Consider the following 17,698-nt stretch of genomic DNA (forward strand, 5'->3'; position numbering starts at 1 on the left):
TTTTTAAAAGTCCCTTTCCCTGGTTCCGTGGTGACACGAAGTAGCTGTAACACGACACCGACGTGGAAGGATTGTTCGCGGGGCATATGGCGTCTCGTTGAGTTATGCACGACCTAATTTTCTAGAGAGCAGCGCGAGATGACACATCTGTTTAATGCATCCTCCAAGGAGACGCAAATATTTTCCTTCTTGGAAGATGGCTCGCGCCAGTGACTAACGCTAACCACGCTAATTGAGCAATTGCCGACTCGCGGTCTCGGGATCATGCAAATTTCGCCGCGACGAGAAACGAGATAACCGAGCTTCGTACGAAATCGTCGCGATTTTAGCCGCTTGTCTTGCGTGGCACAAGTGCGGCCACCGGAGTGCATTCACACCGAAGAAAGGGGGCCGGGATTCCACGAGTATCAGGATTTCTTAAAAATTAATCTGGACGTCTCGTGAGAAGGTAAAAACCGGTGCACCTGGCATCGGCTCTTAAGAATCAGTTTTTTCTTCGCGCCGTGGAAGAAGCTGGCCGCCACGACGACGACGACCATGGTGGTGGTGGTGGTGGTGGTGGTGGTGGTGTACCCATTGCCAGAAATTGCACTTCCGTTCCGCGAATTCCCACGGAAGTGGGCACAATCCCTGTCGACGACAAAAGATGTGTTCGCGTAGAACGCGCGCGCCACCTTCATTGTTCTGGCCCGTCGGCGAACAATAGCCAGGAATTTCACGAACCACGGATCGTTAATCAACGAACCCGTGGCGAACGCAATTACAACGGCTCATCGATGCTATCTGGTCTCATCGGGACGCTAGGTGGTCCCTAATCCCGGATTTTGAAGCTCAAAATACGAGCAACACCTTTGATGTTTCAAATATCATTCAGGATATAAAAGATTCGACGAGAAAAATTGTTAATAAAACGGTAAATTGAGATATCGAAAAAATGGTATGGAATATTTTTAAACACTATATGTAGAATATTTGTGCCAAATTTTAACAAAATGTCCCGTATAATGTAGCCCTAGACCGTATAAGGTAGTAACTCCCTTAACCCTAGATAGGGTAATTGATCCAGTGGCCAGTAGCCAAAATTATTAACAAAACTTGAAATAATTGAGATCAATGAAATTTGAGGTAATTGAAATCGCCCGTGTAATGTGGGTGGTCTCCCCCCCCCCCCACATAACTTTAGATAGGGTCATTGTTCCAAAGACCTGTAAGCAAAATTAGTAATAAAACATGAAATAATAGAGATATTGACAAAATGGTATGCAATATTCTAGAATACTTTATGCAGAACATTTATACTAAATTTGAACGAAATCGCCCGTGTAATATGGGTGGTCTACGGTTTTAACCCTAGATAGGATAGTTGTGCCAGTAATCAGCGATCAGCGTTGGTATTACTAAATTCAATTTCAAAGTGTTTCAAACTAAATAGTCAGACTAGAACCTGCTCACAATTCATTTTACCCTATTTCCACCTTCGACGTCTCACAGATGAGACCTGATCAAGGAGAAACAAAAGCGTTATCTGTATCCTCCCGGTCCCCGGATCCACCATCTTGGTCTCGATAAAGATGATTTATCGCGTTCCTCTATGGCGTTGTGCACGCGACGAGATAACGAGAAACGACGGTAAACCCAGGACTTGATAGCGAAATTCTCCTACCGATGGAACAGGTGTCTCCGTGGCTGGCAAACAGACGATGCAGATGCTGCCACGCGACTTCCGGCGGTGGTCGTCGTGGTCTATTCGGGGACGTATAAACATGGGCATCCTCGAGAAATAATCTAGGACGGGAGAGATACACGCGGTAGGAGAGACGCTTCTCTCTCTCTCTCTCTCTCTCTCTCTCTCTCTCTCTCTCTCTCTCTCGCCGATAGAAAGGGGGACAGGAACGGTGTTTATTTTCCATCCTTCGTCCACGACGTCGGAGCCATGAGAGAACACCTGTGCAACGAAATACCTTGCTAAACGGGTACCCCACCTAACCGCAGATGAAAGAGAGACGGCAGTCTCAGCGAAACGCAAAAAGGATTGTTTTACGCGACTCATTCGCTCCGTTCCCCCCTCATTGAGATGCATCCGGTGCCACCCTCACCACTTCCTGGATGTTGCGTGGGATTTTCACTCCCGACGACACGGTTTGCAAGTCCTCTCATGAGAATTTGACCCTACGATGATCATCTTTTACACTCCATTCATTTGCATCTCTATTTTGTACCTTTCCCTTTTCACCGTCTGCACAATAGAAGAAGAGTTTCCTAAAGAAGCAAACACGGTGCAAAAAATAAATATGATGCTTAGAAAGCAGTTAGTTGGATGATTAAGAAGAGATTAGACTGTTTCTGGATGTTGCAATAACTTGAGTTTGGAGTATTTTGTGTACGAGCGTCTAGTTTGAAATTGCCGGATTTGAACGTTTGAACTTTTCCCGCTCGAGCGCGGCGGCGCTGTTTAGTCGGCCATGCTGCGTCGAGCGGACACGCACCAACACAACGTGGCTGTCACGAGCACTGATTGGCTGCCGCGATCGTGCCCGTACAGTCTGCTCGTCGGGAGTTACACCTACGCGACGCAAACACCGTTTCCCCGTTGCCCACCGCACAAGATACAAACGATCCAGGCCACGAGAACAGCGGCGAAGTAAATTGACAATTATCAATGAAAAGTGTCGATTCGCCTCGTTGATCCCGTGTCTTTCCTAGCCCCGTCTCAACGGACATCTGCTTGCTTAACAAGCCCCGTTCGAACTCAACGAACCGGGCTTTATGCGTTCGCAGAATATCCACGAAAATTGTAACTGTACACGCGTAGACCTTACGTCGCGATACATGTATCGCCGGGGGATTATGTAAATTCGTATCTGTGTCGTAGTCCAGATAGCAACAACGAAAACCTCTGCCAAATAAACGATGCCGCGATAGGAAACCGGTCGATTTGTACTACGAGTTTTTCAGGTGCAACGAGCACTATTTATTAGGTAGAAACAAACGTAACAATTTGTATATTGCTTCTCAAATTTTCAATTACAATTTTTTATTTCAAAATTGCAAACAATGCTTGGTAAAATTTTAAGTGTGACATGAGTGAATGTACTCAAAGAGCAAAAGGTTAAATATTGAAGACATTGTATGATAAAAAATGGGATTTTGTTCTCACTGGTAATCGGCATCATTGGGGTGAGATTTCGCGGAAAAATGCCTCGTTTATCGACACCATAACGCCCTAATTCTCACCGTAGTGTTCTAACTATCGCGGCTTCTATCGGTCTGAATAAAATGTCGACGATAATCTGAACAGTATGCAAATAAATGCACGGTGCGTAACGTATTGCCATGCAAACATGGAAATCCGCCGAATAAACGTACGTACGAGTGTCCATGATAAGATTACAACCGTTGTTTTGAAAGCTGGACTTGTTTATTTTTCGCCCCTCTGTCAACACACCGTACGTTTTCGTTTTTCGATCGAATTACGTGCGGCATTAAACGGCGTTTGAACATATACTATCGATAAACCGATCGATTGTTCGGAACATTATTAAAAATTCGAAATAATAGAATAGACTACATTCGAGCTACATCCTCGAACGTAATCAGATCTATTAAGTCTATAATTGTCCGTAATATCGGAAGAGTGGGAGTGTGACAGAAAAATAAAGTTGGATAGTATTTACTAGGGAGCTTGGGATACCGGGACACGTCCAATGGCTACAATCAGCATTCTGCTCGTTTATGTTGTTGCGGAGAAGGGGCCAATAACTGTACAAGCTTCGTCGTGCGTATTTTCAAAGAGGCGAATCGCTGCGCTCAGGACGAAGGGACTATACTCGGCGAATGGCGGTTATTTCGTTTCTTCGACGGTCGGCGGCGGGGTGCCGGGGAGGGGAGGATGGCGATACCGAATTAGCCGAGGACGGCCGACGACAGGCGAGAACGGCCGAGTTGTTCGGAGGCTTGGTACTCTGCAACGAGAGGCGCTCGCTTCAGTCGCTAGAGAGCGCTTTTCACGTGTGGGACGTGCCTTCGCGCAACTCTTCAAGTTACACAGCACGCACGCACCTCGCCGAGCGTCAACATAACTGCGCAATCGTGTTCGACCTTCCGCCGAACTTGGAACCACGCGCGTGTCTTGACAGTCGTGTATTTGGCGGGAACGGTGGTACTCGGTCATCATTGGATTTTACGTGGCGTACGCGTCGAACCTGTGGTGCCGCGGCGTGCCATCGTGCAGCATATTGGTGGTTACGGGCCGTGTGCAATATTAACGTTTTCCGTGGGATTTTCTTGTGACTTCGAACGAAGACCGAGCGTGTTATCGTCGTTGTGCTTTATCTCGGCCGGTCGGGACAATTACGGTGTCGATACGTCGGGTTACGTGATCGATTTCAAATTTGAATAACACCGTCGTAATCTTCGCGGGAACACGTCGAAACACGCTCCTCCTCGTCGCTGGGAGGCTCACGCGCAAGTGCGCGCGCGACGTTGCCGGTTCGAGTTCTACCCGCGGGCTATACGGCCAATTTCTGAGAGAAACCAGTCAAAAAGTTTGAACCTGACTTCACGATCAACCACCGGATGCTGTTTCGAGTTTATCCGACGTCGAGCAGTAAGAGGAACTCCGTGGAAATATGAGATAGCCGCGGTTGCAGTTTTGATATCGTCATTGGTACATACGCAATATACAGTGCTTACCGTGTTGCCAAACTTTCTGGTTGCTAGTGCACATTCGCCGACGGCACAGCTCTGAATCGTTTGAAAACCGATCGCGGGTGCGTGGCTGTCAACGGTTGCCGTCGCGTAGTGCGTTGAGAGACGAGTAGTCAACGATCAGCGTAGTCGCGAGGCGACGCTTGTGCACGGCCATTATTCGAAATTCGGTGGATCGCGCCACGGGCAGCGTTGCCACGTCTCGTCGGGTGCCGCGAGTACACGGACGGTGTCCCGTGCCGCACGGTTCCTGGAAGAATCATCTCCGTAAATGGGACACGTGTGAACGCGTCGAAATCGATGCACATACTATGGTCAGCCGTTGGTAACCTTGTGCGCGGAGACCGGTGGTAATAATAGTGGTGTGCGAGACGCGCGCCCGCGCGCGAGTGAAGGAGGGCCGCGTTCCGAAAACATCGAGGCACGAACAACACGCGTCGGATAGAGAGGCGTCGCTAAGGCGAAAAAGGAGAGAGACAGAGAGGAAGGAAGAGAGGAGGTTCGTGTGTGTGTGTGTGTAACTGCGTAAAGGGAACGGGCGGCGTTGCCGGCACGAAAGACTGACGAAATATGAGCGCACGAGTGTTGAATCCGGCGATGATGACGGAAATGAGTCGGAATCTGGGTGGAGGACGAACGGCGCCGAGCAGAGCAGCCCTCGCCCGTGTTCGAAGGGATCTGTTCGGACCCGTCGATCACGCAGCGGCAAGAGCACTCGCCGAGCGGGAACTTCGCGCTCAATCCATGCTCGACGCCGAGAGATGGGGATTCGACTTTCACTTGGAGATACCGCGGGCGAATTCGAGGTACGAGTGGGAGCTGGTCACACCGCAGGACGTGGTCCCGGAGCCCTACGCCCTGCGAGGCATGCCCTACTTAAGGAAACATGCACCCGGCACGCCGAGAAAGGCTCACGACTCCTCGCCCACCGTCAAACTTCATCGTAAAGAGTCTCCGGCGACCACACCGATCCTTCAAAAGGCGGAAAGAACGCCGCCGCAAGAGCCGAGGGTACCGCAAATCGGCGAGGTCACCATGAACGAAATATTCGACCTAGACGCCGAGAAGAAGGTGTACATCGTCGAACCCACTACCCCCATTCTATCCGCGACGAGGAAACAGTCCTCCATAACCGGTAAGCGATAAACTCTCTGTACTCTTCTCTCTATCTCTTTTCCTCGCTGTTTATCGCGTAATTGCCATTGTACGTTGGAAATGGAACTGGTCGCGCCGACACGCGCGCATCGTCCGATTCCGCATATTCAAATGCTTGAACCGCTTAACACTTAAGTCCGCATTTACAATGGACTAAAGAAATGCGACTTAGTTGCCGAATATGTTTAGTATTTATCTTTAGCGCATTCATACGAATATATTAGGTGATGTACAGAGGTAGTCAAAGTTAATGTAAACCCTCAAATGGTTACGTCAATCACGTTAAGCAATGATCAACATAAATTTGAATAATGGCTGAGGGTTGAGCACACTGCTCAATAAACTTTAACGTACGAACAGAGAAGCCTGGGTCCATGTTGACCCTCGTTTTCATAGATTTTTTTTACCTTGGAACGAATTTAGCGATCAATGCCTCGTAGGGAAGCATATTCAAACTCTTAGGAACAGTAGTGCTTGGGTCCCTTTTGATTCAACTTTTTGGAGACTTGTTTAGGTTGGGACCGAGGATTTTCGTTTCCCGGTATCCAAGAAGTCATTTTACCATCACCCTCGTGTTTTAACACTTTTTCGGCAAGCTATTTTCGCTAAGAGTTTATGCGAAAATGAAAGTCATGCATACCTGACATCCGCCAATAGTCGCCGGTCGCTGAAAGAGTGTCAAGAACAAATCAAGATTAAAAACCAATGTTTCATACATTACACATAGAACATAATATAAATTTCAACATATTTACTCACAGTTAGGGAATGCTGACTAAACATTCGGCGAAAATGAAATTGCACAAGAGACGAACACTTGTTTACCATGATGAGGGTATCAACCTCCAGACTAAACTCTGTGTTTAAGCATCATGAACTAACATTCGAAAACGATTGCACAATAGTGTCCGATAGGAGTAATAGAATAATTAGACGCTAGATAAAGTTTGAACTTTGAATTATTCTGACCACGTCTGCAACCTTGAGTAGGTCCAATCACCAAAGGCGTTAGTTTGCGAAAAATGGAACCGACAGTTTCTTCATTGAATGAACCGCTTGTTTTGATTGGCCGGTTGGCCCCGGGGTTGATAAGCTTAATTATTTATTAACGCGAGTTAACCGTGCGCTGCACCCGGGACTGTTTTTGATGATATTTTGCGGCGGGGTGTTCCCCGCGGCGGTTTCGAAATAAAACGATGTCGACTGTTGATGACAGTAAGCCGAGTCGGCTATCCAACTGAGAACCGCTGCTCCGAAGCGAAAACAGTCAACGTCGTTGCATCGATTTAAGCGCGAAATTCAAAAGTGACACGCATTGATGCATCGGCGCGGACTGTGTTTAATTAATATTTACACTGGGAATTGGACGATCTTTTGCTCGATGGCGTATCTCGCGTAAATATCGAGAAAAAGCATGAAATAGAAGCGTTAATAAGCCGCGGCGAATTAAAGAGCTTCAGCTTCCCACGCTTCGTTTCCTTCGCTTTTGTTTCTCAAGTTTGCCGCCCCGGCGAGATAATCGTCTATTGCACGCGAACTGCATGTTATTCGCGCATCCATTGTCGTTGATATTTTTCTTAAGAAAGGAGGAAAAAAAAACAGGCAGACGATATCGAATTATCAGTCTCTCGAGATAATCGTAATGTTTGTTTCGATGTATCGCGATGTTTTTTCACAGAATGTTTTTTGCCGAGCTCAACGCGCGTTGTTTTTTTTTTTTGTTCGCATTGAGTACGGCAGAAACACGCTTTTAATCTGTCCCGGTCGGCGTTACAACAGAAAACGGTTACATAATTACCTGGCGAGAAAGAGAAAGAGAGATGTCCTGAATTATACCGTTCGATTAAACGAGCATTATCGGAGTTAATTGACTGACTGGCATTATTTATACAGGAAGCGCGTATACAACCTAGGTCAATCTAATTCGACGACCGGCAGGCAAGGTCTACGGCGATTTACGTAATTACGTAAACACCTGATAAAAAACATACTGCATAGGCGTTCGCGATCATCGTGACCCGGGTCTCTCTCTCGATCATCCATCAGTTCTTTTGGCGAAGTGAACAGATCGCGTCGGGCGAATGTCCTCGTGACAATAAAAGGAACATTTCCGCGAGCGCAAACATAGATAAAAACTATCTCGGCAAGTTCATAGACGCCGATAAGCTTGAAAATAACGTCCGGGGAACGTATTTTTAGCACGGATAAGTATCGCAGCTGCGTATCGGATCGGTGATAATTGGACACCATGCGTAAACACGCGTGACATAACGATAAACATTATTATGCACAATTCGACTATCGATGATCTTCAGCTGGTCGCGCGATTCTTGAGGATCCTATCAGGAGTCTGTTCTGCAGTGACGAAATCTTTAAAAGCCATATTTGCAAGCCTACTTGTGGTCTGGTCAATGGGTTGAGTCAGCGGTAAACAAGTGTAGATCAGGATGGCGTGAAAGGTGTCACAGCTTTTAAATAGTTAACACTTTACCTACCGACTGAATCAAAGAGAATTTTTCCAGTAAATTGTCCGGTGGCGATGGCAGTTGTAAATTACACATCAATGAGCTATCTCGAGTAACCATCTCTTTTGTGATCTCAACATAAAGAAAATTATTAACCTCAATAGATAGGGATAGGGTCTTCAGGCTACACAGGGGCTACTTCTTTCCATGGATCTACGCACAAAGACCCATTGTGTCCGACGTATCTTTCCGCGGTTAAAAGTCTTTCAAAAAATCTGAAAAGAATTTAGGGACATGTTCAAAACTTGTGAATTGAGAGTAGAACGATAAATAGTTCGCTACCTGCTCGTTTGCGAGAGACCTGCGCTCCTCGAATTCGGTCGGACACGAACGACCCCGATTTGCAGAGTAATTAACATTTGGAGCCAATCACAGATTGAGTCGCTGTCCAGAGGAGGATACTGAACCATTTTAAAGACCAGCTCGCGACCCAAGGGTGGTACGCCACCGCTAGCCAAAGTGTTAAAAAAGAAGCACGCTGGCTTTGTTTATCTGCACTGACTCGTCCCTTTTGAGTTCGAGTATATTTAGTCCTGTGCAAGAGGTCTTCCGTACAACCGCCATTTTGTTCGGCTGGTACCTCACCGTCTACTTCCCCTTTTTTCGCCTATTTATTAGTCGGGCCGTGCACACCACCCACGCGACGCCACTATTTCTGGCCGTGACTCGTCATGTGTCCCGCACGCCGTGCATCTACGAACACCGTAAACATATTTTGCGTCGCAGAAGCACGCGACGCTCTTTTGTTTACCCGTAACATTGTATCATCCGCTGGCTGGCGACACGCTCCTGGATGGATCCGTCAGGATCTTGTATATTTTCAGTACCAGATCCCCGGCGCTCGTTCGTGATGCACGCGCGTAGCATGGGGCGCAATTGATTTTCTACCCCTGGGCGAAATTTCAAAGGACTCGTTAGGCTAGATGGACAGGGGATGGGCGGCAACAGTGGAGAGGTTGATGAACCCGAATCGACATATGGGGTTCGCTATAAATTATAATTCTGATTTGGTTATTCAGCTAATGGAAGGTCAGCTGACGACGATTGGGGTTGTTTTTTTTATGGTTTTTGATATAAGGAGGGAACAATTTAAATTAGTCCCTAGAAGATGAGAACTTGGGTGAAGCTTCTTGACAGACTTCTAGATACAAATGAATCTTTTTGTTAGTTTTAAACTATGTCTCTTGGTCCTAGATCTACTGAGCGACTACTTGTTAGTATATCGAAATGTATTTTCAAACATGCACCTCTTTAGTAGAAACAATTAACAATTTGACTTAGCCCCCGAAATGTAAGAAGTCAGATGAAGCTATCAAAATGCTTGCAGATCTAAAAGTTAGGTACGATTGATTCTTAAGTACCTGACAATCATTTTGACCCTTAAATGAACTTCTGGAACGCATTGTAGAAATGTAACAACACAATTAACACGTTGAGTACCGCGCCAATGCCCATAAACGTCGCACAAAATCAAAACAACATATAATGCAGGAATAGAACAGACAAAGTTTATCATAACAATAATTTTTGTAACAATCACACGCTTTGTAGATCTTAATAAAACTTGGTTTATTTAATAGATTATAGGAAAAATTGATTTTCAAGTTTAGTAAAAAAATTGTGTCGCTCATAAATGACCGACGTGGCACTAAAAATGATATATGTGATATTCGTTCTTGCCGAACTGGTAGTAGTCTTACTAAATAGAAGTCAAAATTTTGCTTTGCAGCATGTGAAACGTATTCTGCGAAACTTCAACCAAGCCCTCAAATAGCCACATCAGATTAAAAGATTCTGTCCATTAGCTACCTAGCCAAAAATGCTACAAGCAGGGAGGTTCTATCGTTCCTCGCTAATTAGGCTCACCTTCCCCATCGTTTCCACAGTTCAATTTTGAGTCGCGTGCGCATATGACAGAAACCGTTATTATTTCGTGATAGTATCGCGTCGATACGCTCGCGGATCGATCTCTCGATGCACCCCTGGCTTCGCACCCTTTGGTTCGTTGGCTACGAGTATACGGGACGAAAAGAGAACTCGTAACGTACCTTTTCGGCGAGTGCTATGGGGGCGAGTGATTTTCGTAACGTACGTTATTAATGAGCCACGCGGTCAGCTGTGCCTGTCCATATGGGGTTGGGCTGCACCCCCGTACCTTCCGATTCCCCATCGGCTTTTGTTCACTCGTGCGACCTCGCCATGAGACTGTACGCCTCCTGCTCGCATGGGGGTATCAGCTGTGCTCACAGAGAGTCCTACATCCCCCGAAACATGCACGTATATACATACAAGGGGTGCGGATGGGCCCCTGGGGTAGTTCGATTGGTATTTAAAATCCGGATTGCTCACCGGTACCCTGACCCGCATGTGCGTATAACATCCAGGTATTTAAATTTGCACGCAACGATTCCGCGAACGAGTTCGATACCTTGTCCGTTGATCGATGAAAGGGTACCATAAGGGGGGGGGGCTAAAGGGGAAGGCTGCACAGTCATCGGTAAATCATCCCGGTTGATCCGAGAGGTAGATAAATCGAATACTTCTGATGTACTGTATTCTCTAATTGGATGCCGTGGTTCTGAAGAATTTTATAATTGGGGCGGCCATCTTTGATTCGGCCTCTGCTGTAAAACGTATGCTGAAACACTGAGAATAATTTCAATTGGCCCAGAAGTTTGAGCTTTCTGATTTGAAAATTGTGTATATGTAGAATTCTACTGTACATAAATTGCACTGTGTTCCTTAATTGCATGCAAGGCTCTGCTGAAGAATTTTACAATTGTGTCAGCCATATTTGATTCACCCCTTGCTGTAGGGAACTCCTACTAAAGTACCTAGAATCATTTTAGCTTACCCAGGAGTGGGAGCCTTCAGGTTTCCGAATTAAATTAGATATCAGTGCGTCTGGGTGCCAGCAATTCCCATTTTCTTTTTCATTTCGTTTGATTAACGACGCGAGGAGATTAGAGCAGGGGTCACGACCGTTCACGCGCAGCTGTCCCAGCAATCTCTATAATTCGTGTCGCGTGCCATGGCGATCGAGAGCTTAGAAACATCGGAGGAGGGCTAGGTCGGGAAATCGAGAGACAGATGCGTCGGGGAAAATATACTTTTCCCCGTGGAAAATTTGCCAAATGTTCGCTCGATAATCGAGGGGGGAGTATAGAGGGGGTCCTGCAACGATACTGAATCGAACGGGACGCGACGTGACTCATGATCCACGAGTATCAGCCGGCGCAGGCCGTGTTTTTGTGCAAGCTTCCTCTATCGTGACTCATTAAAGGTCCGCAAACAACGTCTCGCGTATTAAACCGGAGAAAATTATAGTGAGCCTCCGAGGCACGTTTCAATTATCCATCAGCTTGACGAGGTTCCCAGTTGTGTGTATCGGCTACTGGTACAGTTCGCAATCAGTTCTTCGGGTTATCGGCGAAGATGCACGAGGTCGAGCTTTATATTGCACGCGATTACGCGAACCCGATTCCCCAGCGACCTTGGGTCTTCTTTGTACATTTCGCGAATCTTTTTCTCCCCTTGGATAAATCATCAAGCAAAGACTTGTCTCGAGATGTGCTTCTTCAGATAATTGGGCCCAAGAACTTGGACTGCGGTATTTTATGCACTAATGACATCCTCAATTTGGAAAAAAATGCTGCCCGGCTACTGTACTCAATAAAATTTAATGCGATGTTTATCTGATCGAGGATTTAATGGAATATGCAATCGATTCAACTGATTGCTGTCTGGTTCCAGTTCCCATAAATTAAACCATGTGGATATTTGCCCAGTTAAAATCAGCAACTTCATTTAAATTCTTACCATTAGTATTATTAGGCACTGCTATTAGGTTCCCACTATAATTATAAAATATTGCTTGCAAATCACTTGCTCATCAACCTTTATGTTTGAATGCATTCAGACGATTTTTAGTCAATTTTTTAAACGTGTTTTGGTAAGCACTTTGCAAAATCCAGACGCATCGATCTTCTTATTGTACTTCTAATTTAAAGTAGCGACTAGAAATCGATTAACTAGACAATGAAATTACTGAAATTCACGGTCAAAATAGGTCTATTTGTTCATGGTGTACATTAATAATTTATAATCGGAGAAACGAGCTGATTAAAGGCAGTACCACTGAAAGTAGAGTATAGAAAGGACCTTTAATAATTTAAAAAGATTGTTAGTTCATTTTTCAGACTAGTTTCCCATGGTCTTCCATATGACGTTACTCAACTGATTAAAATCAAAGAGACCAGATGATGGAGAGCATCCCTGTTGAAAGTAAAATAGAAAAGGTTTTTGATTAAAATAAAAAGACTATAAACTCACATTTAGGACTCGTGTCTCACGGTCCTTATCTTAGAAGTTCCCCGACCCGATTTACACAGTGTTCCCTAAGAATTTATAATTGAAGACACAAGCCTAAGTACTAACCGTAGGAGCAGAACAAAGAACAATTCATTTTAATTAGAAAATATAGTTAGCCCATTTTTGGACTTCCTCGGTGTAAGGACTGTAGTCCTTATCTATGAGCGACCAGTTACCGCGTAGCATGTTTAATGAATTCGATCGTAAACCCTGGCTAACGCGTTTGGTTTTTTGTGTGCTTTCAGACTTCATGAAGAGTCGTAAACGTAACCTAAACGGTAGCGCGAAGAGCATGATAGAGCCGCCGGAGAAAATGGCCCGCAACGCGGGTCAGATACGCAGCTAAGGAGTCTTCCGAGCTTCCTCCTTCAGCCTCGCTGTCCTCCTTCCATCAATTCTGCGGATCGAGAGAGGCCGCGGGAACCACCGGAGCGAGCTGTGAGAAGCCTAAGCGAGCGACCATGCGAGCGAGGCGAGATCACTGCCAATGGAGGAACGAGAGAAAGGCAGAGGCAAGCTCTGGCAGGAGGCGCGAGGTCCGTTGGCTGTGCCATTCACATAGATTTATCCGCCATGAATAAAACGTGGACGGAAAACGGTGGCCAGTGAAAAAAGAGTCGCTCCGTTTTTCGTCGTAACACGTACACACCCACACACATCCCCGTACACACATATGCACAGACGCATACACTAACATATTAACAGGTACACAGATTATATTTTTCGTAGCCATGCCACGGAAATGAAAAAGTAGTAATAACGGAGTAACACGAATGGGTGCTGAACTCTCGTTGTTGCTATTTTCTTTTTCCTTTTCTCTACTTTTTTTATTTTATATATGTACATGTAATTCATCGTGTCGTTATCTTTTTTGCAGTAGGTTTAGCCACAGAGTAACGATTAGCATTATACATATATATATATATGTAAAGATATATATGTTGCCTTGGAAGAAAAAACGAGAGAGAGTGTGCGAGAGAGAAAAAGAGAGAGAGAGAGAGAGAAAGAGTGAGTGTAAGTAACGATTTAATGAAATTAATGTAATATATTTGTTCGTTCGAGTCTAAAAAATGAAGTAAGGGTGGGATGAGTGACGATGATGATGACATAGAATATACACGTACACTTTAGGCGAGAGAAAGAGTGTAAGCAGAGAACAAATTATATAAATAATTTTAGGATACACACGTAGATTTTAAGTCACCTAGCCGATAAGTGGAAAGTGCATTTCAAAGCATAGACACGGAGAAGGTCGGTTCGAGGCTGATCCACGGGCCCCTGGGAACTGAGAGGTCCTAAATGAGACTCGTGGGTCCTCAGCGACGAATTCTCCTTGCTGGGGACCCACGGACACCATAAAAGAAGCCATGGCGGGTTTCACGGTGGTTTCGATTGACCGAGTCCTCGAAGCGATCGTGAAATCACACAAGACAAATAGTTTCTTTCAAAAAGAAGATAACAAAAAGGGACAATCTTAGCTAGTAAATTTTACATATTTCAGACTTAGAGACCTCGTTCCCGAGGCCCACAGGTGTAACCTTGGATCAGGCTCGAAAGATCGACGGGGAGAGAGATATGATTTAGATACGTAGCTGGTTACCCATGTTTAAGCATTGATCTCCTGTACGACTTTAAGAAAGTACAGCCGATGCCAAATCACCCCGCGATTTAATTAATTTTCTTACTTCTTTTTGCGCTCCGCCGCAGGGGAAAACTTCGTATTCGGCTCCTTCTCTTTTCTGACGCCCCTAACTCATCATGCTACCCCTGTAAATAGTGCGTTGATGCTCCGCGAAGATCGCGACACTTCGTTTCCTAAATTAACCTTCATCCGTCGCTCAGGTTTACAGCTTAAATTTTGAATTTTATGCGATTCGCATAAGTTTCACCGATTTCAACAATTGTTAGTGACTCGATCATGAAACTCTCAGCTTACTCTACATATAATCTAGTTAATTTCTAGATTCATAATTTGATATTTAGTGGTATCAATTTTATGATAATCATTTTTAAATTGTTCCATAGCGTCGGTCACCGTTGATCACCATGGCGTTCAACGCGTTAATCTGTCAAGTTGACACAATGGTGAAGAATTAATACGATGAATAAATAAAATGTAAGGCGAGAGATATTTAAAATCTGATTATAATTCTCATCGTATGTTCAGTATCCGTGAAAATTGTGACAAATTGACACCAGGCATGGATGAGGGTTAAACAGAAAAATTGTAAACAATCAGGACATTTCTAATTTCAGTAGGTCGCGATCTTCGCGTCACTCTTCCGTCGACTCTCCTTTTAGCGTTTTACGATCAGGTGGTAAACTGTGAACCGTTCGAAGCTCTCCGAAACGTCCTCACCCCCTTCGCGAAAGTATTAATTCGGGGGGTGGACTCACAAAATAGGTAAGAACGTTGCAAGCACCATTTTAGCGTACCTCTTGCAAGTACAAATCGTGGGAGACCTTTGAACGGTCTCGTGAAAAAGAAAAATTTCAAGAGAGGGAGAGAGAGAGAGAGAGCGCGCGCGAGAAAGAAAGAAAGAGTAAGAACATCTCTGTATCCGAATCTTTGTCTTTTGCGTTCACAAAAGATAAGGCTCAGAGTTACACAGAGGAAACTATTTTTTTTTCGGAACGAACCAAAATTATCTCTCTTAGCCACTCTCTACCGGTGGCCCGATTAATGTAAATGTAATTGTATATCTCTTTAAATGGTATATCGATTTTATAATGGTAGCTGTTTATTACAAGGTCTTGTCTAAAATGATTTGGTTACAGCCCTTAGACCTCCCACCCTCTCTATCTCGCACCCTGCTCCTCGGTACAGACATTTTTCTACCCCCCGTTTTGAGATTATCATTCGAAAATACGACTGGTGGTTACAAAGCTATTTTTTGGCCCGCAATGGGGCCCCATGGAGGCGTCGTTGCCGGTCCAAGTGGAACATATTCGTTTAGAGGAATTCCGAATGGTCGTTGCTTTTTCTTTTGTATCCTTTGGTATCTGAAAACAAAATGGCGCTGTTCGTCGACGTTCGCGATTTCGGGTGGCGGAGTTGATTGGAACTTGCAGAGTTGTCCGTTTATATTTCGATCATGTCGCCAAACCATGCGTGCTCGTCGCTTTTCAACAATTGACTAAACGTTCGGCACGCGCTGGATCGCGCTGTGCATTAATTGGCCTGCAGTCGGCGCATAAACACGCCGCAACATGCTCGCACAACGGCGCCACTTTTAATTCGAACCGGAGCTTCGCGGATAAACTGGACTGCTGGTCTTTGTATTAGATAAAAATTTGTTGCGTCGGTTTAAAAAAGCAGGAGTCAAATAGATATTTGTTTATTCTATTCACTAGGATTCCCGAAAAAGTCGGAATTGCCGAAAATTCCGAAAACCCAATAACCGCTTATACTCGTTTCAATGAATATATTCATGGTCTCGGAGTGTCATATAAACAAACATGTGACTGTGCATTTACATATTTTGTACGCCACTATACAGTTCTCGAGTCTCGACTTTTTCGGGAAACCCGACTCGAGCCGACCCGACTTGTCCCGACCATCGGGTTCTCGCGCACCCCTACTGTTAACACATTTTCTATCTATTAACACGAAACTTAAAAGTATTTTTTCGAATGGTAACCCTGGAAGAAATGAATAGAGTATGTTACCGAAACTAATTTGTCAAACTGAAGCTCTAAATTATGGACTTTTGAAAAATGTTAGACATGTACCGGTAGCTAATGTGTTGATAGGTAACTTTAATTAGTTGACACTGTTGCCGACAAGTGTGAATGTTTTCGGTACTTTATTTTTATATATATTTTTTTACAAACAAAAAAATCCGCAGTCCAGACAATCAATCGATGGAAATCAAAATTTATCGAGCGCGATAAACAGACACGGACATACACACACGGACGAACGTATACAGGTTTTTTCGTTTCGACTTCGGCCTTTTAATCAGTCGACGATGCACGAATTTTGTCTGAGGGAATCGACGATCAATGGCAGACTGCTCGAATTTCTATATTTTTCTACCTGTTGGAAGAAAGCGGAGGGAGAGACGAAAGGCCAGAAAGAAAGCGTCGAATGAATCTCGTCGGATCTGCATAGGTCGCACATGATGCACACAACGCACACATTCACACACACGCATTCAGACATATACACGTACACTCAAACATATGCACACACGCGTCCATACAATTCGAGTAAGCAAGGAGTCTGCCGTCGGGAACGAAACGAAATATAACAAATAAAACAAAACAAAAAAATAGTGAAAAGAGAATAAAAAATCGTATGTCTATGTAACCCTGTGATGTATTAGTATGATCTCAGTAAACATAACTTAGCGTGTACTTCTTATTTTGTAATAAGTAGATGTATATGTGCGTTCCGAAACGTGACGTAAGGATCCCAGTTGTAAAAGAGTGTGTGAAAGGAGAGGCTGCTGCATTGCATACTGCCTGGGCGTGCACGCGAGTGTGTTCGTGTGGCTTGTGACTCGTATGTTTGTGCGAGTGAATGTTGTCGAGCAAGAGGAATCGTTTAAAAAACGGGAGAACAGAAGTACCCAGTGTCTCACTTCCAGTTGGTATTCGCATAAGAATTCTATGTGTAACGACAATATATTATTATATAAACCATAATCGTAAGAGAGTCTAAAAGAACTAACCTACATAAGTGAATGCCTATGTTTATTAAAAAAAAAAAAAGAATTATCTATAAGACACCTGTGTCTGTTCTTTAGCCCTGGGCCACCTGACGGGTACACCTTTGATAACGCAGTGATTTGATTAATCAACTTGACTAAAAAAATCTTAGCTGTAACTAGTAATTTGTTAATTGAACCAAGAAGTAATCCACTGTTTTTGTTAACAAAGTTGTAGTCCAAGGCTTCTTTCAGCCATCTTTTATTTTCAAAATGATGGACGTTGCA

General features: G+C 44.6%; 1 protein-coding gene across 1 annotated transcript; it reads left to right on the forward strand.

The window, feature by feature from the left end:
* Positions 1 to 3,880: 3,880 nt before the first annotated feature.
* Dap (cyclin-dependent kinase inhibitor dacapo) lies at positions 3,881 to 17,477 on the forward strand. The gene is made up of 2 exons (XM_076785071.1): positions 3,881 to 5,842; positions 13,004 to 17,477. Exons 1-2 carry the CDS (start codon positions 5,278 to 5,280, stop codon positions 13,102 to 13,104), a joined length of 666 nt encoding a protein of 221 aa, XP_076641186.1. The 5' UTR covers positions 3,881 to 5,277; the 3' UTR covers positions 13,105 to 17,477.
* Positions 17,478 to 17,698: the final 221 nt, after the last annotated feature.

This window comes from Halictus rubicundus, chromosome 3, assembly GCF_050948215.1.
Source record: "Halictus rubicundus isolate RS-2024b chromosome 3, iyHalRubi1_principal, whole genome shotgun sequence".
In the NCBI taxonomy this organism is placed as follows: Eukaryota; Metazoa; Arthropoda; class Insecta; order Hymenoptera; family Halictidae; genus Halictus; species Halictus rubicundus.

Excerpts from the sequence above, each read along its gene's own strand:
- Dap (XM_076785071.1), top strand. The coding sequence starts at position 5,278 with ATGAGCGCACGAGTGTTGAATCCGGCGATGATGACGGAAATGAGTCGG. Across the intron at positions 5,843-13,003 it reads GAAACAGTCCTCCATAACCG|ACTTCATGAAGAGTCGTAAA; the intron begins GTAAGCGATAAA and ends GTGTGCTTTCAG.